This window comes from Halichoerus grypus, chromosome 8, assembly GCF_964656455.1.
Source record: "Halichoerus grypus chromosome 8, mHalGry1.hap1.1, whole genome shotgun sequence".
In the NCBI taxonomy this organism is placed as follows: Eukaryota; Metazoa; Chordata; class Mammalia; order Carnivora; family Phocidae; genus Halichoerus; species Halichoerus grypus.
Window position 1 is genome coordinate 138707176 of NC_135719.1, and position 25755 is coordinate 138732930.

General features: G+C 56.0%; 1 protein-coding gene across 10 annotated transcripts in view; it reads right to left on the bottom strand.

Moving 5' to 3' along the window:
- Positions 1-2753: 2753 nt before the first annotated feature.
- Positions 2754-25755, bottom strand: part of TTC7B (tetratricopeptide repeat domain 7B) — a 247390-nt gene continuing 224388 nt past the window's right edge. For 9 of the 10 annotated variants that reach the window (XM_036064449.2, XM_036064446.2, XM_036064452.2 and 6 more), the window contains one exon: positions 2754-3727. In XM_036064449.2, the coding sequence (XP_035920342.1) occupies positions 3506-3727 (222 nt within the window). In that variant the 3' untranslated portion in view covers positions 2754-3505. Of the gene's footprint in view, positions 3728-9857; positions 10026-25755 lie in introns of those variants that run through there. The other variant, XM_036064448.2, reaches the window with a different exon arrangement.

Consider the following 25755-nt stretch of genomic DNA (forward strand, 5'->3'; position numbering starts at 1 on the left):
TCAAGCCACTAAGTTTGTGGTAACTTCTGAATTTTTTATAGCAGCCACAGGAAGCTAATGTACACCCTCAATGTGGACCACAGGACCCTACGTGGTCTGGCCCCCGTGAAACTCTCTGGCTCATCTTCTTGTTCTCTCCTCCTTTACCACCCTGGCCCCCTCCTGCCTCTGAGCCTTTGCACATGCTGTTCCTGCTTCCTGGGGCACCTTTCCCTCACAGATCCACCTGGCTTGTTCTGGCCAAATGGTGCCTTATCAGAGCCTTTTGTTTTTGTTTTTCTTTCTTTCTTTCTTTCTTTCTTTTTTTTTTTAAAGATTTACTTACTTATTTTAGAGCGAGAGCATGTATGTGCATGGCAGGGAGGGGTAGAGGGAGAAGGAGAGAGAGAATCCCAAGCAGACTCTCTGCTGAGTGTGGAGCCCCATGTGGGGCTCAATCCCAGGACCCTGAGATCATGACCTGAGCCGAAATCAAGTGTTGGACACTTAACTGACTGAGCCACCCAGGCGTCCCTATCAGAGGCTTTTCTAACCATCTCTGTAAAATCGTGCCTCCGATGCCCCCTTGTGCCCCTCCATATGTGTATCACTATGTATGTATGGTACATACGCTGTATTCTGTATTTCTCTATTGTCTTCCACAGAAATGTAAGCCCCATTTATATGTACCGCTGACCCTCGGTGCCTATAGTAAGTGTCTGGTGTTGTAAGCACTCTTGGCTGGATGAATGAATGAATGAATGAATACATTTTACAGATGGGGAGACTAAGACCAGGAAAGGGGAATAAATCAAACACGGCGTCGACCACAACTCGCTGCCCCAAACCGCCTCTGCTGGGCAGCCTAGGGCACCTTTCAAAGGTTCATCCCTCGGGCCTCAATCCCTGTTCTTACCCACTCAGCTTCTGCTCCCTGGTCTCTTAATGAATGAATGAACGCCTCCATTCATTCATCGGGGCCCTTGGTTGGGAAAGCCCTGCAGGCTAGAGGACCCAGAGCAGGGCTGGAATGGGGAGAGACTGCCGGGTGGAGGAGGGCCTAGCAGGGCCAGGCTCTGCAGATTCTGGGGAGCACGGAGCCTGGCTCTAGGAGCGAGCTGGGGAAGCCACAGAGCGGGCTGAGGGGGCAGAGGCCTGATCCAATCCTCACCTTACAGAGGACCCTCAGGACTGCCCTGAGGATTGCAGGGGCCAAGATAGAGGCAGGGAGGACCCTGCGGTGGTCCGGTCAGAGGCGGTGGGGCTGTTGGCTGCCGGGGCCGTGGGGAGATTGGAGATGTGATCGGGCAGAAATGACAAGACCCGCTGAGAGGTAAAATGTGGGGTGTGGAGCAGGTGGGATTAAGGAAGAGGATCGAGGGGCTTGGGGAGAGTTCCCGAACGGGTGGGGTGATGGTGCCTCCCAGAAACCTGCTCTACTGTCTCAAACACAACAGGGAAAAGTCTGGGGCTCCAATGCCCCAGCTAGGACTCTGGGATCCGGTCTCTCTCCTCACGTTCTTTTCCCGAGTTGGCCTCATTCTCAGGCAGGCCGCCCCACACAGTGCCCGTAGCCAGCAGTAACCCCAGGCTGCATCCTATCAGGACAGCAAACCCAACAGAAAGAGAGTTTTTTCTAATATTTCCATAACACAAGCCCTGGGGCGGGGGGCGGGGGCTCCCATTGGCCAAGCTTGAACCACATGCCCAAACCTGAACCACTGAAATTGGGGACCGGCTGGCAAGGCTGGGCCCACGTGCCCGTCTTTGAGCCATGTGGCTGGAGAGCTGGGGAGGGAGTGCGACACTGTGGAGGGGCTGGATGGTGGGCAGGGAGACAGGAGATACGACCAGGGCCCTGCCCAGGCTGGCGTGCAGGGGATTTTCTGAGGGAAGGGCCCGGCATGGGGCTGGCTTGGGAGAGAAGGGCTGGTATGGTGCCTGGAGCGTGATCTGTGGGCCTTCCTGGTCCTGATCTGGGCAGGCCTCTCCCGGCATTCCTGCACAGGATGGCAGGGCTGGGCTCTGACCCTCCAGCCGGGGTGAGCTGCCGCCCCACTGGACGCCTGCCCTTTCCTGCCAGTCTCTCATGTTGAAGATTCCATGATTTATGTGCACGCACAGCCTCAGATGCCTCCTGATAACGTCAGTGCTGGGGCTAGGGTGCCTACCTGCTCTGCCCACGGCCTTTGCTAGCACTCTCACCTCCCCAGACCTCAGCTGCTCTCTTGCCTGCCTGCCCGGTGAGTCAGGAAGGTTGTGCTCAGCTGGGGTGGGGCGCCTCGAGATCGGAACTCAAGCCCCCCCGCCCCCATTTCCTGGGGGTCCTGGCAAGGATTGGAGAGGTCTGCTCAGCTCTCTGGTTCTTGCGCTTTACTATCCACTCTTTCGGTGTAAGTCTCTGGCTTCACATTTGGCCCCAACACGTCTCTGCCGACCCTTCACGGTGGCAGGAGGGCTGCTGAAGTTCCAGCCTCAGCTCTTGGGTTTAAGTCCAGCAGGAGAGTGAGAGCCTTTCCTTACAGCTCCCTCCTTAACTGGGCCACTTCAGGTCGCATGCTCGTTCCCAATCCTCTGTGCCCACGAATGCAGATATTAACTGCCGGGCCTGAGTGCCCCACTCCCATCCAGACAACAGGGCAGCAATGGGAAAGGGACAGTCAGGGGGGCCTCCCAGTGCCAAAGGCTGACCCGGCGCACACTGCTTCCCACCCCAGGAGCCGAGCCTTGACCCCTGGGCTCTGTGGGCTTTCACCAACGACACAGGCTACGGGTCCATTTAAAAATCATTTTATTATTAACATCATCTTCCCATTTAGCCAAGTGTCTGTCATGTATAAGGAATGTCGGTAAATATTCCATTTGAAGCTTCTTTGTACATATTTCCATCGATAAATAAACTCTGAATTCACATAAAAAAGTTAAACTTAAATAGCTCCTATTTCCTTCTCTTGTAACAGGCATATATTGGTGAAATAGAAACATTCTCCAACTCAGGCTTTGCTCTAAGTGAGGACAGGAATTCACATGGTACAATTATTGACAACAAAACCAAGAAATTGTCAGCTGGTGTCCTGGCTTGGACTAGGACTGAGGTGGGAAACAGAAAATTCACATTTGGTTTCCGGGCCGAGGTTGGGGCAGGAGTGGTAGGGGAAGGAGAGTTTTCTTTACAGCTCTGATAAAAATAATCTGCCCTGCCACTGAATTTTAACTTTGGATATATTCTTCTACATTTGCTGATTAAGTCCATTATCGTTTGACTTTAAAACGCAGATGTTGACTAACAAAATATGGCACATAATCCATTTTGGACAATGTTCAGTAGGTTCAAAAACTATCATCGGGCTGGCCAAAACAGTAACAGAAATGCGCGTGGGGACAGCGATGAACCGGGGCTCGTTCGGTTAGCTCAGTGTGGCCAGTCACACGTCCATCCGTGGCCTCGGTGCGGCGGCGGGGGTGGGGGGGTGCCCCAGGCGGGGCCCTGGGGGCCTGAGCAGCAGTGAGGCTGGCAGGCGCCTGCTCAGAGCACCCGGGGGATGATGGTGAAGGGCACGGCGGGGCTGCTGGCCTCCAGCTCCAGGGCCGTCAGGAAGCACTCAGTGGCTGCTGCGTCATTGCCCTGGGCTTGCAGGACCTCGCCCAGCCCGTTCCACACCTCGTGGGCCGTCGAGTTCACCTGCACGGCATCCCGGAGGATCTTCTCTGCTAGACTATAGCGGCCCAGCTGATGGAGGATCAGGGCCTGCAGGCATTGGGGAGACGGACACACAGACAGACAGTCAGAGAGACTCTGCAGCTCTCGGCTCTTACCTGTCCTCGAGTTCCCGCAAGTTTCTGGGAGGCGGGCATGGATCGCCATCGGGCTGGGCACACAGAGTAAGTTCAAATTCTTCCTGCACTTGGGGGCAATCATCAAAAGGGTGACACGTGTTGGGCCATTTTGGAAAGATAAAAAATTGGCAATTTGACACGGTTCAGGTGAGTACTTAACGCCCAGGAGCGAACCAATCGGGATGGCCAGCCTGTACTGACCCAGGGGCCGCCCTGTGCGCTGGCTGGTGTCTAATGGTTCTTCTAACCTAGAGAAACGTTATTTGTGGCGTTACTGTCGGTCATGATTAGGACAGAATTTGTTTTCATTGCTCGCAGTTCCCCCTACCATAAACAAGCCCCTGCCTTCACCGTCCCCTGCTCACCCCAAGCACAGCTGTCATTTTCCATAGTTTTACTTATTTCAAAGATTGACTGATTGATTTTAGAGAGAGCGAGAAAGAGAGAAAGAGGGCAAGCAGGGGGTGGGGCAGAGGGAGAGAGAAGCAGACTCCCTGATGAGGATGGAGTCCGATGTGGGGCTGGATCTCACGACCCCGAGATCATGACTTGGGCCGAAATCAAGAGTCGGACGCTTGACCGATTGAGCCACCCAGGTGCCCCCATTTTACACAGTTTTAATTAGGATGTAGGCGTTGGTCCCCAAATATTTTACCATAACCGTGTTTCCCAGTCGTGCATCCCTATGACTGATGGGTTTGCACTCTTTCATCCAATGACAGACTCTCGTTTCCTCAATCTCTCCCTCACGGGGCAGACACTGAGGTTGCACCCACTCTCTTCGCTATTATAAATCACGCTGCGATGAACATCCTTCCAGACAGTGCCGCTGCATTAAAAAGCAGTGAGGGGGCGAGAGGGTCAGCTAGCTTGTGTCCAGCCCAGAAGAAGAAATCTGCGCAGGTTCCTGTCTGCTGAGATAGGGCAGACAACTACTTAACAAAGTGGAATTGAACATGTCAGTTCTTTGAAAGGACGACTTTCAGAGCTTTGAAGTGACCAAAAAAACCAAAAAACAAAAAACCCCCCCAAAACACAACACTTAAGTTCAACGAATCCAGTTTAAAAAACTAAAAACTTTTGTTCAAAGAAAAAAAATCTCAAAAGTTAAAGAACAGTCTAGACAATTGTGATTGCAGATGAAGAGCAGTCCTCTAAAAGGTATAAACAAAGACATGGAAAATATGTAACCTCGATTGTTAGTAAAGAAATGCAGGTCTCAATAAGGAACATTCTGTGCTTATGAACTCAGTGGCAGACTGCGCTGTCATGCCGTGGTGACGCGGGGGGCAGGAGACCGACCCCTGACACTCTGCTAGCAGCTCCAAGAGGGGCACGACCCTGTGGGGATATAATGTGCAGAGTATTTGGAGAACCCCAGTCAGGCCACTTTGGGGAAATCTGCTCTAAAGGAAGAATCTCCAAGTGGTTGTCAAGCTGGTTCCACTGAGCCCCATCCAGGGCTTCTGCGAGGAGCCCGCCAGGGACTCTGCCCCACCCACGAGCACCCAGCGCAGGAGCCGTGAGGATGAGCCGGGCAGAGCTCAAGGTCAGCGGGGCCACAGCCAAGGAGAACCACGACCCCAGGGCAGTGCATGATCTGTGGAGGGTATGGAGAGATCTCCATACCGTAGCTCTGGCTCCCTGAACGGCCTTCCTGAGCGAGGAGGCAGAGGAGGAGGCCTCGGGCAGACAGAGGCTGTCCTCCCCTGGCCGGGGTGCAGCAGACCTTAGTGTCAGCTCTACTCTCTCTGGGGAGAAAATCGAAAGGAAACAGTATACATTCCTTCTCTTATTAACATCTATGCATGCCTTAAGCATGTTCACGCGGGAGCTCAGGTCCTAAATCGGATCTGTCAGGCAGAAGGGTGGCTCCCTCCCTGAGGCTTCAGGACAAGGGCAGTGGCCCGGAGTCAGCCCTTGCCATGAGGACTTCCCCTTGCCTTCTGAAGCTTCCTCTCGTCAGACTACAGGCCTTCCCGTTCTCCAGTGTGAACTGCTGGGTTTCAGCGGCCTTGCCCAGGCTGCTCAGGGTCAGGTGTGCAGAGACCCCCAGGGAGAGCCTCCCAGCTCTCTTCCCAGAGCTGCTGTCTCCCACCCACCCATGAGCGGGCCAGGGAACTGTGTGCAGAGAGCAGGGACAGACGTCCAGCACGGACCTGGCTTCCTGGCGGGATGATGGATAGTGATAATAGAGGACATGTCCACACCTGGCTGCAAGGCCCGCTTCTGCTGCTGTGGGGTAAGATCCTGCAGTGGGGGAGCACCTATCCACGGTGGGGAGATCTCCCCACGCACTGCCCCATTTGGGCTCCTACAGGCGGCGTCCCCGGCCCTAGGCGCCTAGCCAGCTACTATGGAGCTGGGCTAGAACCCGCATATCCTAACTCTTAGGGCCTGCCTGAAATCCATCTGGGTGCAGAGTCCCGGGTGGGGCAGTAGTAAGTAGGCACTTCTGTCTCCTGGTGGGGTGCTGTCCCCGCTCTGGCCCTCCTTCAGAGAAACTTGGACAGCTCGAGGCCCACACTTCTCAATCTTGGCGGTCAGGCGGAGAAGAACGGGAGGCCTTCCCTAGGTGGTGTGCAACAGGATGTGAGGGCCACCGAGCTCCTGCCTCCTTTCTTCCAGGGGAGGTTATCAGCTTGAGCTCACTCTAGAACATTCCGATTTAACCAACAGAGAAGTAAGAGGAGGGAGGGGGTCTGGGCAGTGGCAGCAAGCAGAGGCCTGAGGTTGACAAAAGTTGCCCCATCCTACTCCTTCAAGGTGTGACTTTCTCAGTGCATCACATTATTGAACACACACAACCCTTTTCTGAGGGGCTGTGCGTGCTGGGGAATGGCTGATGAGGGACAAGCCCCCCGGTGAGACAGAAAGAGGCGTCCCTGGTTTCTTGGCTGCAGGCTGGAAATATAATTTAGGTCCCGTGAGGCTCTGCTGCAGAGCCAGCCCCACGCTGTTTTCTTCCTCTACACGGAATGTTTTCGAATGTTTTCTCCCCATCAGGCGCGAGGCTAGGCACGTGTACTTGGCTCAGCTCACATTACCACCGCTTTAGATACAAAGAGACAAGGTTCAGCAAGGCCAGGGATCTTGGCCAAGGTCATAGGGCCCGTGAACATGGACCTGCGGGCCAGCCCAGGTCTGCCTGCAGCGAAAACCCCCACGCTCCCCACTACACCTTCCTACCCGCTCCCCTGCTCACTGCTGCCTCTGCCGCTTTAAGAGACAGGCCTGGAGCCCCTCGGGCACTAACCCAGTTACATCTGAGCAAGTGCAAATGGGCATCTGCCCGGGTGGGTCTTCCCTTTCATTTCTCCAACCGTGGATCACTGGCTCTGTCGCTCCTCCCCGTGGTTATGACGTGGTTCCTCTCCAGCCTAGCTTTTCTCCGGCTCAGACGGCTGCTTGGGAGCATCCTATATATTCACTCAAGGACTAGGAGGGCTCCTTGCTTCCCTTTGGTGGCCCACAGGCTGGCTGTAATCTTGAGGCTTGGGATGGATGTAGGTGCCAAAGGACTGGGGGTCTTGTTAGCCAGAAAGTGGGCCACTGAGAGGTGGAGACCCAGGAGGGCCAGGGCCTTGGCCTTGGCCCAGCAAGACCCAGAGGTCACTGCTCTCAGCATCAATGACCTGCCCCCACCCTGCTGGAGTGGAGACAAGGACCCCAGCCTTTTTGCTGGGAATTTTGTTTAGAAGATGGCAGGCTGCTAAATCTGGCTGTAGCCTATCCTGGGGGCTCCAGCGTATACGGCAGGGGGCAAGTCTACTTATCCCCAAATGCCTGCAGAGAACCAGCCAATGGGCTAATCTGACCTATCACACTCCATCCTGGGCAGCTGAGAGTGTTCATGTTCTCTAGGGTTCTGGGGTTCTTGTGGGCTTGGAAATTTCCAGCCCATATACCTGGACTTATATTCCTAATGTAGGAACAGGCTACCCTTTCCAGATGACCTTGAAGCTTCCAGAGCAATCTGTTTAGTGGAATTAATTCCTAAAGCTGGAGCTGCTCAGGGAGACATGAGACGCTTGCCAGGGGCTGCCAGCTCAGGCTTGGCAAGGGAGTGAAAAATCAGCCTCTGCCCAGTGCCCCAGCAAGCCAAGAGCAGCTCAGAAATCAGTCACATAATGGGATCAAGCAGGACAAGCTCTGGCTGGGCTCTGAGCCATTGCAGGCAGGTTGGCCAGAGGTAGGCTGGGACCTGGCTGTCAGGACTGACAGCCCCCCCCGCCCCCCCCCAAACCCCGGTGTGCTGGGAGGGCCCGTCCTTGGCTCTGTTGTGCTCTTTTGCACTAGAACCCTGACACCTTGTCCAATTCTATAGGCCCTGCTTCCTCTCTTCTCCAGCCTGAGGCTGGCATTAACTATTCGCACCACTGGCTGGATCCAACTTTCTCCTAGTACACACCTCTGAAAACCCATGCATTTCTGCAGGATGCATCCCCCAGGCCCCTTTCACCTCTCCAACGTTAGCCGTTCCTGTTCTGGCCCCTCCTGCTGCAGCTCTAGTCCATCCGCTCAAAGCCCTGTTGATCGCCATTCCCCCAAGAGCCCAGGCCACACTGCTCCCCCCACCCCCAACCTTAGGCAGTACTACCCAGAGGCATGGGTCCTGCTCCCAGCCCTCAGACTGGCAGGAGACAGAGATTTCCAGGACTGACATATTTCATTACCAGAATAACCCACCTTCTCCCCCATATCAAAATCCCAAACCCCACTGAGTGACTGTCCAGATCCCAGCCATGTGCTGGGGACACAGAGGAGGCCGAGGAGCAAGGCTGCTCTCCAAGCTTGGGGCCCAGTGCAAATCCTAACGAGACCGAGCGATGGCTGCACGCCGGGCGCTGGGCTGTGCCGAAGACCTCAGACACCTGGCCGAGCTGAGACGTGAACTCGCGCGGTTCGTGCCTGCTCCTCACACCAGACCCTCTTTCCTTCTCTGGGAGAGGTTGTGCAAACAGGCTCTCACCCTTCTCAACCCTGCCGTTCCTGAGCCGCTGCAAGTAAGGAGCCAGCGGGGCTGGCCTTCCTGGAAGCAGGGAACCACCCACAGGGATCTCATTTGTCCCCTTCTCTGGACACAAATGAAGACAGCCTCCCAAACTGTGATTATTATAATCAGGTGTTCTGTACAAACAAGATCCCGGTGCTGTACCAAACTGGAAGTAAGGGAAGAAATTAAACCTGTTATTTCAAACGAGACAAAACGGACTTGGCTAATTTGAGGACAATTAGTCTCTTCCTCACTCATGTCTTGAGTGTGTGTGTGTGTGTGTGTGTGTGTGTGAGATAAGTGATGCTCGAGGACTGAAGACCTTGCCACATGCCGCGGGCAGGCTTCCTGCTCCAGCCCTGGGTCAGGTGACCAGCAGCGCAGGCTGCAGGACCCAAGCCCCTCTGGGAGACCTCAGACATCCCCGCGGTGCTCTGTGCAAGTGCCAAGTCAGCCCTTTGCTGGGCTCAAGGGCACGGCGCGGACCACTGCTTGTCCCTGGAGGCGTACGGGCACAGAGAGATAACGTCCCTGCAAGGCAGCGTCCTTCCCAATGCCGAGCCGCCGCCAAAAAGCAGCCGTGCAGCTCAGCCCTAGCTGGGGGGTCACTTCTCCCCAGGCGGGAGGCCCTGGAAATCCCACACTCGGCAGCAGAGTGGGGACCGAGACTGCCTCGCGCTTGCCCTGCCCCCTGTGGGCATGGCTCTCGGCTCCTGGAGCAGAGATCAGCGGCTGCCCTTGCCGTGTCAGAGCCGGCCTGGGCTTTGCAGAGACCTACCAAGGCCAGCGTGGGGGAGGTCGTCTGGTGTGAGGGGCGGCAGTGGAGTATTTAAGAGTCTGGGTCAGAGGCTCCACCATCGCATCACTGCAGGGCTCGGGGCCGGAGCTTAGGGCAGCCTTGTCAGGAGGCTCCTCCAAAAATACAGATAAACCCGAGAGGACGAACGCACGCATCCACCAGGCTCGATTCATTTTTAATGTGCAAAGTATTATAACCAGTGCACTGCGTGTGTTACCCACCGCAAAATGCCTCCCTAACTGTCCCGTGGTACGAGGTGCCTTATCTCCATCCCGGCTCGCCCACTCGCCTTGCTCCGAACGCCTGCAGGGCGGGGACTGGGCAGGCGGTGGTCATCTCTGTACTGTCAGGCCTGGTGCCGAGCAAGCGGGCTACATTCAGTGCGGGATGAATAAATGAGGAGACCCCAAATATCTACGAGGTGAGAATCAGGTGTAAAGCCACTGCTGACCAAGTCCAGGTCTGTCTAGCCCAGGGCCGGCGCCCCCGCCCGCCACAGCATGCCTCGGAGAGGGTGAAGGATTTTGCCAGCACTCATGAGCCAGGGGCCTCAGGGCAAGGGCTGTGCCCGGAGGAAGCAGACAGGGGCTCAGGACCAGATCTACAGCCTCTCTGGGGCCGTTCAAGTCAAACCAGCACCTCCAAGGCTTTTGGACGAAGATACATAAGCCTCCCCCTGGTGAGACTTCTGTTGTCAGGGCCCTGGGATTGTGATGGCAGCTAAAGGAAAGCCCATTTCCCCAGCCTGTCACCCTCCGGGACAATGACAGGTTGCAGCCTGAGCTGCTGGCCACAACTGGCTCGTTGGGGGGTTCAGGACCCAGGCGAGGGGTTACAAAGATCTCTGCAGGGTCTGGCAACAGCCAGAGGACCCGCCCAGCGCAGGGGAAAGGACTGGCACTCTCTTAAGAGAGGGCTGAGTGTAGGGTAAGAGTGTGGCCTGAGGCTCCCTGGGACAGGGTGTGAACCAGCTCCACCAGTGACTTGGACGACTTCTGGGTCCCAGATGCTTTGTCTGTATACTGGGGACAAGTACCAACTCACAGAAGAGTCGTGAGGCCCAAATGAGAGCAAGTTCATAAAGCGCTCGGTAAACCTTTGGTGAATGGTCACCACGATCGATATGATTACCACCATTATCGTTACTCTTACCGACCGAGGGGAGGGGAGGCCCTTCCCGGATGCCCATGGTTGCAGGACTCTTCACTGCCAACCCTGTGTCCCTCTGGATAGTTCTCTGTAAGAGCAAGGATTGTCTGATTTGTCCTTGCATGTGCAGCCCCCAGGGTGGGACGGGCACAGAGGAGGTTCCTGGTGCGTATTTGGTGAAGGGATGGAAGGATGGACAAGTGGATGGCGTGGGACACTGTGTGATGGTGGGGAGGACAGAGGTGGGTATGACTTCTTGCTAGTGCTCCAAACTCCTGGCCTCAGGTCACCCTGTCCACACTGCCATCAGAGCCCATCCACTCGGAGCCTCCTCTGCCTTCCAGGGAAGGCCAGAGTGGGGCTAGATCCCTGAAAGGGCTGGGAGGAGGGGGCCTGGTGTGGTGCCTGGCACGGGGCATGGGCCCCGAGTCTCTGACCCCAAGCTCTGTGCTCTGACTCGGCCCTCAGCCCCGCCCGCTTGGAGCTGTCCTGCCGGGGGCTATGTGCGCGGCAGAAGGAGAGCTTCCTGGAAGCCCACGGGGGCCCCCCCGCCGAGAGGAACAGGGAACCCCTGTGACCTGCCGCCCCTCCCCAGACATTGTAGATTGGCAGGACTGGAGTCTGCATTAGCTGAAGCTGAAGCATCACCGAGGAAACCAGCACACTAGCCCCCGATTCTCGTCAGGGATTTGCCTTTTCCTTCCTGAGGATGCAATCCATCAGGCAGGAGCAGGGTGGTGGTGGCTGTGCTCTCAAATCAGAATATAACAGGCTGCCTGCCAGGGCCACCCTAAGAAGGTCAGGCGAGACAAGGGCTCTGTAAAGACTTTCTTGGATCAGCCGTGGGAAGGCAAGGTGAGGGGCTGCCCCCTGTCTCCCTTCCCCGGGAGTGGCCCTTTCTTCCCTGGTGAGGATCAAAGGCACGGACAGTCCTGAGCACCCGGCATTTTGTGCGCGCAGCTGAGGGGCCAGCCGGAGCCCCGCCCTGCTTCCCAACAATGCCTCGAAAAGGAGCTGAAAACACACTTGGATGGGGTGGGGGCGGGGCTCAGCTTCTCTACCTGGACTCCAGCGGCTCCGGGTGAGGTCGGGTCTATACCCGGCTCTGTTTTATGTTTCCTTTCTGTGTGTTTTGAGTGCTTAGAAATGCACGCTGCCTTGCCAGGGGCCCGAGTGTGTGTGTCCTGGCCAACTATGCTGGCCTTGGAAGGGCCTCCTAACCAGGCCAGGAGCTCCAAAGGGGCCAGATCCTAGGTATCCTGGCCGATGCCAAGGTCATCACTGCCCTGCAGCCCTTAGACACGTCTGCCCACTGAACCTCCGGAGTCAGGTGGGGTTCACACATTGCAACTCAGCCCCCTTTTGGCTAGGTCAGTCAAGCGTGAGTTGGGGGTGCCCCGGAGAAGGGCCTCCTGGAGGGTCAGATGGTCGGAATTTTGGGGTAAGGACTGGTATGGAGCTGGTCTTTTCGTTTTGGCCATTTTACTTCGTTTTGGCCCAGTTTCTGCAAAGGCCAAGGCCAGCCATTCCTGGCAACCTCATGACCGTCCACAGAGAGCAGGCTCGCGTGAGGCGGCCACGACCACCAGCCAGGTTCTCCAGGTACCGTCCACCCCACCTGGCCCAATGCAGGGACAGAACATTCATGAGACCACTTAACCTTCCGAACAAAGGACCACTGACATCCTGTACCAGGGACTCGGACTGAAGAGCAGGAAGGAAGAGGCTGAGGGACAAAGGGGAGGAGGGAGACATGGGCTGAGCGGCTCCTGGGGAAGGGCTAGTGACTGGACAGGCCACACTGAGAAGGGGCTCCTTGTGACGAGGTGAGCGGAAGCCAGGCCCCCGAGGTAGCTGGCCCTGCTCCATCCATGATTGGGCCAGAGATGGACATTACAGGAAAATGTTCTCGTGTCCGGGGCTGGCCAGGCCCGGGGGAGGGAGGGGCAGGGGTCTGAGCGCTGAACAGACACCCTTGGAGGCTTTCCCTCAGGGTGTGCTGTGAATTGGAGCTGAGTATTCCAGAAGTGGGGAGGCAAAGCCCCCAGCCCCTCCCTTCCCTCCACCCAGGGAACGACCAGACGTGCCTGAGAGGCTGCCGGCATCTTTGTTCACTCAGGATATCTGACGGCTGGGGGCGCTGTGCTCTCACGGGGCCCCTTTTCCAGGTCAAATGTTTTATTTGAAGAAATGTGCCTTCTGGAGACCAGGCCTTTCAAGCATTGAACTCAACTCAGAAGGAAACAAAACTCAATTTTCCCCAAACCTCTTATTTTTCTAAGCCAGCAGCCAACCATCCATGGAAGCAGAGCTCCTCGGGGTGAGGAGGGGGCTCTGGCCTCTGCTTTATGATGCATGAGCCCCTGCTGCAGTCCCTGACAGGCAGCCTCCCATTGTTGCTTACTCCCTCCAGTGATGGGGAGCTCACCACTACCCTGGGCAGCCCACACCATTAGTGGGCAGTCTGAACTGTCAGTTAAAAATGTGGAGCCCTAATTAGGCTTTTTGTCGAATTCCCACTCTCTGATGTTCGTTGAATCCCCTGGGGTCATGTGGAAAAAGTCCTCTCCCCTCCCCTTTTTACCTGATAGCCCTTCAGAATCTGAAGAAAGCTTCCAGAATCACACGCGCGCACACTCACGCACGCGCACACACGCAGTCCAGGGCATTAGAGGAACAGTAAACTCAGGCCTCCCTACTCCCCCTACCTCACCGAATTCTGCCGCTGAGCACAGCCCCCAAAGGAGACCGCACTGTGGGTCCAGAAGGACGAGCCGTTAGGCTCCAAGACGATGTGAGTGTGGCTTTTCCTTTACGTAAAGCATCTGACTGGCAGCATCTTTCAAAGCTTCTTTCCTCCAGAATGGTTTGGAATATTCTGGAGGAGCTGATTCTGCAAATAGCAGCATGACAGGCTGTCAGGCAGGAAACACGCCAGCAGTGAGGATGGGGGCAGTCTGGCCATAAGCCAAAGGGCCTGCCCAGCCTCGCATGGATTTCACGCAGAAATCCCAATTTGGCCCCGAATTTCCTCTGGCCTCATTTCTTTGAAACTAGGTACTTCAGTGTTGGTGCCAAAATATCCACATGCTGTGGTGGCTTTTAGAGAACAGTCGCTGGGGATCATGGGGACGTTGAGGGGAGGGACCACAGTCAGCCAGCCAGCCGGCAGCCTCCAAGCACCAAGCACCCCCAGCCTGCCCCTGCTGTAGACAAATGGCCAGAGCGTGCTCAGGGATGACAGAGAAGAGCACATGAGCATTCCCCAAAGGGCCAGCCTCCTAACTTCCTAAGCAGGAGACAGAGGCCCTGAGTGGGCAAGCACTCCACCCAGATCCCAGCACCCGGGTCCCAGGCTGGGGCTCTGTTCGGTCGACCATAACCACAGGCACTTCTAGTTCTTTCCTCCCTTCTGAAAACTTCACTGAGCACCTATGGATGTTCTGGCCCCAATGTGCTGAGGGCTGGGAGCTCAGTGGCATCGACCGTCACTCTGGTCATGCACCCTGCCCTCTCTGAGCCAGGCAGGGCTGAGTGCCCATGTGGAGGCCCAGCATCTAGAATAGAGAAAGGCCCGCTGGAAGGAGAAGGGAAGACATTCCAGAAGACATGACACACCCTTTTCTTAACTAATGAGAAAACTGAAGCTCAGAGTCGGGGTGACCAGCTCATGGCCACAGAGCTACTCCTGCCTCTGAAAGCTTCGTACGGACAGGCATGTGGGCAGCCACAGCTGGGAAGGGCCTTAGGCTTGTGACAGAGACACAAGAAAAGGGCCTTGGGCAGGCCAGCACCTGGCTCAGTCCCCCAGCCAGATGGAGGCCAAGTTGGGTCTAAGAACCCAGGTTCCAGAGGACCAGCTCAGGGGACCAGGGTCTCTGGAGGGTGTTGGGCATTTAGGGGACCAAGAGACACATTCTAAGAGGACTTCTCAGGGTTATCTGGCTCTGGACGGGGCTGTCCAGGGAGCAGTCCTCTTTGGGGAAGTTCTGGGGACGTGACTTCCCTGTCCAGCTCTGTCAGCCTGCCTGGGCTCTGCGGGTCCTTCTCCCATGTGGTGGCTGCCACACTCCAGTGGGGCGAGACTGGGGGCTCTCCAGACCCAGGTGAGCACCAGAGGACCTAGCTCAAGAGGGGCTGACGGGGCTGCTCACAACTGCATGATGGGAACAATGCCCACCCTACCCAGCACGCTGTGCTGGCAGCCCGGAGGGTCACCCACCTAGCTGTCCTTCCAAGTCAGGACCCTGCCGTGTGGAGCAGGACAGCCCAGCTCCCTCCCATTCGGCCGGCTCTGCTCATCCTACAACCACCCCCCTCCGTAATGTCTGCCGGCAGCTGAGATCATTTAGGAAACTGGTCACCCTCCAAATCAGAGATGGGGTACCCTGTGCCCTCAGCAGTCTCCCCTGCCCCAACTAGGACCCAGCTATCTAACACTCTGACTCCCTTTCTTTACCTGCCCTTTGGAATGAATGGTGTGGAGGTTTTGTTAGTCAGGAAAAGAAAACGTTGGAGCCCCTCTCTGACTTCAGCATTGTAAAGGCTAACAAGGCATCTGCTTCCTCCCTGAAAACATCTCAAAGGCAGCCTTTGAGCTGCTCCCTTTGGGTCCCAAGCACAGCCCCCACCCCAGCCCTGGCAGGTGAATCACTTGGATCTGTGTGCTAAGGCCTGGGGGTGAGGCCAGGCCAAGGGCAATGGGGGATCCCCCTATCTGGTGGGGTGAGCTCTCTTCCCCCTCCACTGCAACCCCCGGGGCAAGGCACGCACAGATCCCACGCACACGCACACAGAAGCACCGGCACCAACGCCTCTACGGCTCAGCTCAGCTCGGCGCACTGACCTAACTGAAGGAATGTCAGACCAGGCAAGTCCCATGCCCTGTCAAAGGACACCAGCGAGAACGTCCGCCTCTGAGCACCTCAGGCTGAGCACCCTGGCGAGGGGTGGAAAGGGGACAGGAGGCGGCCCTGGGGTCCCCAGAAACATACAGGGATGCTGGGCATCCTCCTTACTCTGACGCCTGTGACAGCTCTTGGTAAAATTCCAGATGATTCTCCACCTGCCCCTCCCCCGATTTGCCATTTAAATTGCACGCCCCGGGCGTTGCAGTGAGTATTAGCTCAGAGGCTCCGCATAGACACGAATATTAGCCACCACTTCTTAGGTGAGAGAAAGCCAGAGCTTGGCCCTGGTGCTGCGGGACCCGCACATCCCAGGCAGCATTTCCTGTGGGTGCTAACCTGGCTCCCCTTGCTCGTCTTTCCCACTGGTAATGGGCAAGAGACTGCTGTTGGCTTACTTCTACATCTCCCTGGTTGACTTATTTATTTATTTTTATCTACCTTCCCCAACAACAAGTCAGGCAGGGCGGCCGGGAAGTCAGCGCTTCCCCACGGCCCCATGGCCCGAGTTATCCACGCAGTGGAAAGTTTGGTGCTAATCACTCCCCGGAGGCGGAGGCCCAGGCTTCCACCCTCTGGGGAGGCTGCTGCCGCCCCAGGCGGGTTTGGGAAGATGGCGTTCCACCCCAGGCCTGTGCGGCCCAGCCAGTGAGGTGTGGGCCACGGGGAAGCTCTGAGCCAACTTCAGGCCCAGCCTTCCCCCGGGATCCGGGGACCCTGGCTTCCACAGGTGAGAAGGGTGGCGCAGGCAGACGCTTAGCTCCCCATGAGGTGACGGAGATGGGTGGGCATGGAGGCAGAGACGTGGCCCAGAGCTCTGGGGGGGGACCGCCTGACAGGCCCCAGCTGGAGGTTCTCCAGCCTCTGGAGAATAGTCACACATGACCTCCACAGAGCTGAGCTGAGGGCTTGCTGGGAGCCCCTGGGCCAGAGCGTGGGAGAGTCCTCGAAACCCCTGCCCCATTCCTGAGGTCCAGGGGGAGCGTGTCACACCTTTCACTGGGGTGTCGCTGACTTGCTTCTGACCATTTACCACCAAACATGGCAAAAGCCTGTCCCAGTTATTCCCACGGAGAAGTCCTGGCCTTCCCTGGGGCAGGAACACAGGGCTGGTGGGCATCCTGCCAGTCGGTCAGTGGAGGGCACACCGCCCCAGGCCAGCTCTGTGGCCCACCCCCAAGCACCCAACTTGGGCAGAAGCTTCTCTCTGCCTCACTTTTCCAGCCTAGAACACAAAGCAGTGGAGTAGATGCTCAAGATGACAATTGTAGGGTCTGGTAAAATCTTCCACCAACAAGCATTTTTGGGGATCACCTATTGTACCTCCAGTTTCAGAACTTAAGCGTTCACTAGAGAAACAAGCAGAAAACGTTACAGGGCAGCGTCTCTTTCTGCAGTCTGGGGGAAAGACTGCTCACAGCATGCCAGGAAGGGACAGGGCGGGGGCCTTCCTGGAGGAGGAGAGGCGGACCCAGATCAGGCAGCGGCCCTGGAGCCCGGCTTCCCGCGGTGCTCTGTTGGCCGGGCTGAGCGCTGAGGGGTCGCTGGGTCGTGCCTTGTGCCTTTCTCTCTGACACGTGACAGCTAGCCAGTCACCGGCTGGAGACACTCCGGTGTGCACGAGTGTCAGAAGGCAGGCTCAATGGCGGTACCGGAAGACGACTGGATTTACAGGAAACCCTGAAAACTCAAGAAACCAACAGTGCACAGGAAAAGGGCTCCCAGCTGCTGGACTGTGTGCGAACTCAGGCACCTGGAGGCAGGGCCTCAGGGACTCATCTCTGTCACCCCAGGGACCCGTGTGGTCCTCGGGACCCAGTGGACACTCATCTCCCGGCTGTGAGCCAGTCACCCCCTCCTGTCCAGGCCTGGGTCCGCCAGAAGGGCCTGGAAACCTCATCCGGCCGCCGTGCCAGCTTGCACCTCTGGGCAAGGTGCATCTCTGTCTGGGTGGTGGGGTGACAGGTGTGCTCCTCAGCCAGGCCGGCCAGCAAGGCTTCCAGACCCCAGCCCTGAAGGCCACCTGGGGACACAGGCTCATCCGGGCTCCACCAGCAGCCGTCAGGACGACACAGAGCCAGGGTGCACCCCAGGTCTGAGCATTCAACAGGCCCTGCTGGGGCCCCCCGGCCCGGGGCTCCCCCCCGCCCCGCCCCAGCAGCACCCCGCCGCCCCTGGAGACAAACAGTTCTTTGACAACGCACTGAGACGCAAACGCTGCTGATTCACTACCTGCCCCGGGGGACGCGGTCATCTTGGCAACCGCCTTGCCCATCCCTGCCAGGGTCTGGCACCAGCTCTTCTTTCCACGTTTAAACAGAAACAAACAGAAATGATAAGATACTTCTGATGGAGAGAGGACTGGAATCGATACGCCTTGGGAAAAGTTTTTCCACAAATGACAAGAGAACTTAACAACACGGAACCCAGGCAGGCAGGGCAGGGAGCTCGCTGGACAGTGCTCGGCTCTGCCCGGACTGCCCCTCCCCGCCCTCCAACCCCCACGGCATTCCTGGTGCAGCACAGCCAAGGAAAGCTCCCATCCGGTGAGAGAAGAAAACAGGCGGTTTGCTCAGAAACGGGGAGTTTTACTCCTGGCTTTTTGCCAAGACTTTCTCCCGGGGCCCCCAGACTTGTCCCCAGGCTGGAACAGTGACAGTGGCAGACGGGCCGGGGACATGCGGGCAGCCGTTGCCATCAGGGAACCGCACGGCTGCTGCGGAAATGGGACAGGGACTCAGCCTGGCACTTTCTTTTCCAACACAATTGAGCTCTTATCACTGGCCACTTTGATATGGAAAAGATCAGCATCAAGATCAGAGTCATTTCCTCAAAAATCCCCCATGAGCTCTAACGGGAAGAGCACAGGGACGTGCCCACCCCCCAAACAGAGGCTGGCAGGGCCGAGCTAACATGCACCGGCCACCTGCTGTGGGGCGGGCCGTGGCTAACAAGGAGCATCGAGCCTCCCCCCAAGCCCGATGCCCATGCACAGAGCTCCGAGACAGATCCGAGAGGGGCTGAAACAACCGTTTGCAGGGAAATGGGAAAGCGGCAGCAATAGCAAGAATGGCTCCCGAAGTTCAGCGCACGGGCCTTGCATGCCGCGTGGATTTAGGAAAGGTAATGCTGAATACTGCTCCCTGGGGTCCACGAAGTGACTTCACACAGCCGTGGGTGACCTCTCGGAGGCTGTGGCTGCCAAGGAGCTGAGGGGATGAGGTCTCAGCCTCCCTGTAACCCACTTGGGCACCCCCAGCTCTCTGGTTGTGATGCTGAGCTGAGGAGGGAGCCCTTCCCTTATCTCAATGAGCGAGGAAGAGTAGGACCATGGGGATGCCTAATGTCCATCCTCTACGGCCTCTGGGGGACCTCTTCACTTCGCACATGATTCTCACAGCCACACTGGTTTGGGAAAAGGAAGGCCTAGAAGACTAGCAGCTGCTGGGTAGATGTGATGTGCTGGGCAGGTGCTCAGAACCGTGTTCAACCTTTACGACAGCTCTGTTAGGGTGGAATTTTCATTTCTGTATGACGGAATTTCATTTCTAAATAACATGTCCTAGTCATACAAATTGCCAATGAATGAATGGTAGAGCTAGAATTCAAATGTAGGTCTTTTTGCTCCAAACCACACCCCCCCTTCCTGCCACCTGTCCGGGCAATTCCGAGTCTCGTTCTTTCTCCCCTGAGCCTCCGCTGGGCTGTTCTGTCTCTGTCTAGGGTGGCAAGGTGAACTCCACTGTGTCTGTGCCATGAGCACTCTCCACCCTGGAAGTCCTGAGTCAGGGACACTGTCTCTCTGCCCATATACCCTCTTGCTCCCCCTTTGCCTCCCTATCCCCCATTAAACCATCTAGATCTGAGTCCAGTGGAGTTCTGGTAAACTGGCTCTCTGAAAGAAAAGGCCCTGACGTGTAGTGCTTGCCAATTTCCATGGTATAAATACTCCACCGTGGCTGGTTTCAAGCTCCCCATGATGTCACTGCTGGGAAAGAGGGGCAGAGCGGGCTCACCGCCTGCACCTGCTAATGGGCCGGAGCTCCAGGAGGCCAAGGCACAGCAGCGGGGGACCACGGAAGACGCAAGGGACACTGGTGCCGTACCATCCGCCCATCCTGTCGGCCAAAGCACACTGCTATCTTGATGGCTGGGGCTGGTGGTCAGCCCAAAAACTCTTCAGGGTTAAAGGAGGCAGACAGGGAGAAAAGAGATATGTTTTCTTCTGTGATCGAGCAGCCTGACTGGGGGAAAGCTGAAGGCATCATGGAACCCCCTCAGAATACTCCAACACCTGGGAAAATGGGGCTGGGGGCTTTGTCTTCTCCCATTTAGTCTCCAAAAAAACATTCAGCAACACAGCGCTTTGAGCCTGCTTTCTCTAAAGCCAATTTTCTTGTCAACTGGGCTGTGTCCCATGTCTTACTTGCTGGTGGGTGTGTGGGCGTCCGCACCGTTGTAGGGGTGGCTGGAGGGGGCTGCTGTCGGCAAGAAGGATGGGACTGTAGCCGGCTTTCTTTAATCATTCCAAAGGCAGAAGCAGATGTGTCACCTCTATGGAAGATGCCAGGCAGCAGGTAAAGAATTTAACAGCTTGTGGGAGTTCTAATTAGATTGCCAATTATAACTCGATTGACCTGCCTGGCTTTGAAAGGCCTGGAAAAATGCATGTTGTCCTTAGGAAGAAGCAGATTCTACTTCTAGTTTGTTCTGGGAGATCCCTGTGGGGATTGCTTGCTTGCACTTTGGTTCTAGCCCCATGCCTCTGTCTGGACACTCGCTGCCCCGATGCAGAGGATGAGAGGAAATCTGCGGGGACTCGGATCCCTACAGGGGAGGGGCCGTTTTCTGCACTAGGCATGCTTTGCTCCTTTATTTATGAAAAAAGACTCAGCATCGTGTACCACAGGCTTCCCTGCAGGGGTGGGCCAGCAGTTTCTGCTTCCTTTGGAAGGACATCAGCCAGCACTGCAATTATGGATCTAATCAAGACTGACCTCTTGGGGCGCCTGGGTGGCTCAGTCGGTTAACAGGGGCTGCCTTCGGCTCAGGTCATGATCTCAGGGTCCTGGGATCGAGCCCCACATGGGGAGCCCGCTTCTCGCTCTCCTCCCCCCTTGTGATCTCTCTCGTTATCTCTCAAGTAAATAAAATCTTAAAAAAAAAAAAAAAAAAAAGACTGACCCCTTGGCAAGGGCAGATCCCAGGCTCTGTGTGTGTGTGTGTCCAAGATTCCTTGCAGAAAAGGCCACTGTTGTTACCAGCCTAGGTCGCCACCCTCCCCTGGGGGCTCTGGCACCTGGCAGGGGAATCAGGGCCCCAACAGACATGACAGGGGAGGTTTCACGTTCCTCCGAGGGACCAAGGCATGCATTCACTGTCGGACACCATGACAGTCCTCTGGCTCACACAGGGATCACATCATCCCTCTTCATGGAGGAAGACACTGAGGTCCAGAGGAGCCCAAGGCCCTCAGCTCCTCCATGTGGGAGCTGTGTCTATAATTCAAATCACTCCCATCTCCCACACTTATCACAGTGATCTTGCTGACCGGGACCCTTCCTCTGCACAGCGGCTTCATGGACATCCCCTAAACCAATGTGGGATGCAGGGCTGCCCACAGCCCTGAGCCGAGAGCAGAGCGGGACCGTGGGAACAGGAGGGCTTGCGAATCTAGCAGGGTCAGGCCCAAATGCCAGCTATGGTTTGGGTGAGCCGTGTGGATGGGAAAACTGTAAATGACCAGAATGTACATTTCCTCATTAGCCAAATTTCTCTCCTGCTCCTCAAATGTTGGTGCTCCTTGGGTTTCGCCCTTGGCCCTCTTTCTTTCTCCCTCTCTGATTCACAGCCCAGCTGGGAATGGGTCTCACGTCCTCTCATTGCTTCAGCTGTTCCCTCCAGGCCACCACGGCTTCCTAACCATGGCCCCCGCCCTGGAAATGCCTCCAGACCCAGCCAGCCACACGCCAGGCTTGCATTCCTCTTCCCAAAACTGCCCCTCCTCCCGAGTCTCCTTGAGCTGGGGAGGTCTTAGCCATCCAGGGACCTGAACCAGGTGTCTGAGAAGATGACAAGAACCTTCCAATTCCCTCACCAAACCTTACTGAACCTGCCTTCTCAAAATCTCTTATCCTGGACTGTCAAGATGTTACTAGCTGAGTTTAGTCCTCCGTGTCTCAGCTTCTGCCTAACTTAGCCTCCATGGCTTTTAGAATGATCGCTCCAAAATGCAAACCTGACCACGTTACTTTGTTTTAACCTGTCTTAATCCTGAAACATTTCAAGCATGTGGAAAATCAGAAAGGCTAATATAATGAACATCTATATACCTATCTCCTAAATTTAACAACTGTTAACTTTTTTCACACTTGTTTTGTCTATTTTGGGGGCAAGAATTGGTTTTTTAATTATAGGCATTGTGATACCTCATCCCTAAATACCAAGTCACCACCTTCCTCGAGCGCCAGGGTTTGAGACTTGGTGAGATTTGGTTTTTTGTCATTGGTACGTTTGTCATTCCTTCCTCCTAAGCAACCCCGCACTCTTCCCCGCTTGGCAACAGGAGGGGTGCCAAAGGCTACCCTGAAAACTCCCCTGTGCCCAAGTGGGCTCATAAATCAGTGCTGATGCTGGTGATCCAGGCAGATGGGGCAAGGGCAGCGGTGAGAAAGGGATGCTACCCAGTAGGGGTCACCTCGAGGCCAGGTTAAGAGGCAAGTGGGGAGACCAAGTCTGGACTCCAGTTGGGAGCAAAAGAGAGAGGATGCAAGCTCGGGGGATGCTGTGTGACCCTCAAGACAGACTGGAGCCCTCCAACCCCCTCCTCCCCCACAGCAACGAGTGGAGTTCTGGGCGCTCATCTCTTCTCCACCCCTACCCCAAAGCGAGAAGGCACTTCTCAGACAGAGAAAGTGGGCATGAGGCCTTTGGGAGTGACGGCGTCAGGATTCCTGGCGGGTCTGCCGCTCACTGCCCTGTGCTCTTGGCAAGTCCCTTCCCCTCTCTGGCCTCAGCTTCCCCATCTGTACAAGGCGGGTGCTTAGACCGGGGAATTTTGTTGGGTGTTCTAAATCCCACAATGCCTTTGCTCTCTGGTGAGTGTCAGGTTCAAAGACTTCCCGGCCACTTTGGGCCCTCATCCCTGATACTGACGAAGAAAAGCTGGAGTACTTGCGAGAAACTTCTAGGGCATCCTCCCCAGGCCTGGGCAGCCAGCCCAGGGGGTCCCGAATGTCACTGCCTCGTGGTGACAGCCACACCCTCCTGTTGACTTCAGGAGCAGGCAGCATACGGAGGAGGGTGCCGAGGCAGGGCTAACATCCAGGGAGGCCCGACATAAGGCAGGGGAATTAGGGACGGCTATCTGGGAACACAGAACAACGCAGAGAAGTGAAGTCTTGGATCCGATCGCCTGACCCAAGCCAGGGCGCAAAAACTGTGGCCAGGCAGGAACGCAATGGAAGTGAAATGTCAAATCATACTGGAATAATGGGGCAGAGTTTCTAACAATAAGTGGTTTGGATAGAGAACGTCAGATCTCAAATAATCTTAGGTCATAATTACTAATGAGACACTGGGCTGCACGGCCTGCAATTAGTCATCTAAGATTCCAAAACAGAAAATAGAAATAAACACAGAATTAATTTTTTCCATAAGCTGCGGCAAAGGAAGGCCCAGTGATATGGCTCGTATTCAGAGCCTGCCCTGGGCCTCTGTTGTTTCTGGGTCTGTGATTTCAGCCCTCGATGAAAGCACCGGTGGCCCGATGTCCTATCTCCCTGGCCAGCACGGAGAAAATGCTGCAGTGGGTAGGAGGGGTCCAAAAACCAAGCGGAAAATGTCTGCAGAGAGTATCTCTGCACCCGCTAGTGGTGGGAGAGCTTGCGGGAGGGACTGGCCAGAACGAGGGCCATAAGCCACACAGGAGTCACGTGGATGCAGAAGCTCCACGTTGCCAGGGGACACTCCTTTCGCTGCAAGGACGACACACATACCCAACAAACAGAAAATGCTCTAAGCTAAAAATACGTATTTTCAAAAGAATGTGAGGACACAGCTTGAGTCATAAAAAAAAAAAAACCTTTCAAGTATCTGGTTCTTCCCCCAAATCATTTCCAATCCCTCCCCCTCCTCCCCACATGGTTCTCGCCCCCCGACCTGGCTCTGGCGGGCTCACTGTTATTGCCACCATGGTCGTCCGACCCCAAACAGGTGCAGGCACGGTGCTAACCCAGTTAGAGCAACATCCCCCCCCCCCCCCCGCCGAGGAGCTCACCCTCAAAGCTGGACGTGAAAGCAAGGGACGTGTCTTGGTGCTGTGGAAACAAGAGAAGCTACTTGAATCTGGGTTTGGGGGTACAAGCAGAGACTCCCTCAGCCTGGGACCAAGATCAGAAGGCACGCCCTGAACAAGACACCAGGCTCACAGTCTACAGAGGGAACCACATAAGAAGGGCTAAGGATGTGTCCTGGGTCACCATCAAGGGACGAGGGAGTGTCCTCGGGAAGAGGTGACCAGGGGGTGGCTTGCCAGAGACGCCACAATAAGAGAATTCATCTGAACAGAGGGAGTGGGATTTGGGCATCTGTTTTTCTCAAATAAAAAATGGTATTTAATGATATTTGTATGGCACACTGGGGCGAGAGGACCAGGTTGCTCTAGGCCAAGGGTGACAAGCTCCCCACTCTCCTTGGCACTCCCAAGGGCAGAGGCTGTCCCCTTCTTGGCTCATCTGGAACCATGGGACATTGCTGGGGACCTCTGGCCTAAAGGGAAAGTGAGAGTTGGAGAGTCCAGGGCCCAGGAAGGGGCTCTCTGTGTTGGAGGCAGGGCTACGGCCTGGATCTGCACAGCCCCAGTCGCTCGGCACCTGCCATGTCACCCTGTCTGCCTCAGTGTCCCAGGCTGTGTGGGGATGGCCATTTCAGCCTCCCTGGCATCTGTCTCTGGGAACCTGGCATCTGGCTTAGAGGGTGAGCTCCTCTGGCGACAAGGAGGGGTGGGAGAGCAGGGGGTCTGCCCAGGAAAGGTACCATTCTTTATAAATTACCATTTCAGTTCCTAGTCTGAAACTGGGTCTCTCATGGGCATGGTTATCGTGGGTCAGCTTCTCAGAGGGGGATCCTCTCCGACTGAGCTGAGAGAGACAGAGAGCAGACTGCCAGGGAACACACATGGGCCCGGGAAGACCACTGTGGACTCCAGCACGGCTGCCTACACGCTGTTTCACGGCAGTCTCTGGTCTAAGGACAGTGACCCCCATAATCCCCAGATGGGGTACAGGGGCCAGCAAAGAAGAATGTGCTTGGGAGCAACAGGACGGAGCATCTGAACTTGAGTGAGGTGGCCACTGCTCCCACCCAGGGCCCCAGGGCTGCCCCCCTATTCAGCCGCCGGAGCAGGTGCTGGTCAGCCCAGGGACCCGGATGTGCCAGGCACACCTGACAGGAGCCCCACCTTCCGGTGCATCGCATCCCTTTTGAGATTTGGCCTGTAATACACTCAGATCCCGCTGCACTGGAAGGTTCCATTAATTAGCTGACTTGGTCTCCATGGCCTTGGCCTCATGTGAAATCATGTGCTGCAGCCTCCAGTCCCCCCTCAGTGTCATTTCCTATACTCATGGTGGGAAGGGAGTGTGCCAAGGCCAAGCCAACAAACACCCAGAGGCCTCTGCACAAACGAAGTTAACCTATTTAAAAATAGCATGTTCCAATGATATTTGCTCACAATCTATTCAAGGGAAAGCACCCAGTGCTTTGAGGTGCCTCGTTTTTTTGTTTTTTTTGTTTTTTTAAAGATTTTATTTATTTATTCATGAGAGAGAGAGAGAGAGAGAGAGAGAGAGAGGCAGAGGCAGAGGCAGAGGGAGAAGCAGGCTCCCCACGGAGCAGGGAGCCCGATGTGGGGCTCGATCCCAGGACCCTGGGATCATGACCTGAGCTGAAGGCAGACGCTTAACTGACTGAGCCACCCAGGGTCCCTGAGGGGCCTCGTTTGTAAAAGGGGAATAATGACATCTGTCAAGGTCAACTTGGCTCTTGAACTTGTTCTCCCTCTCTCCCTGCCCCACCTCATCTACCCG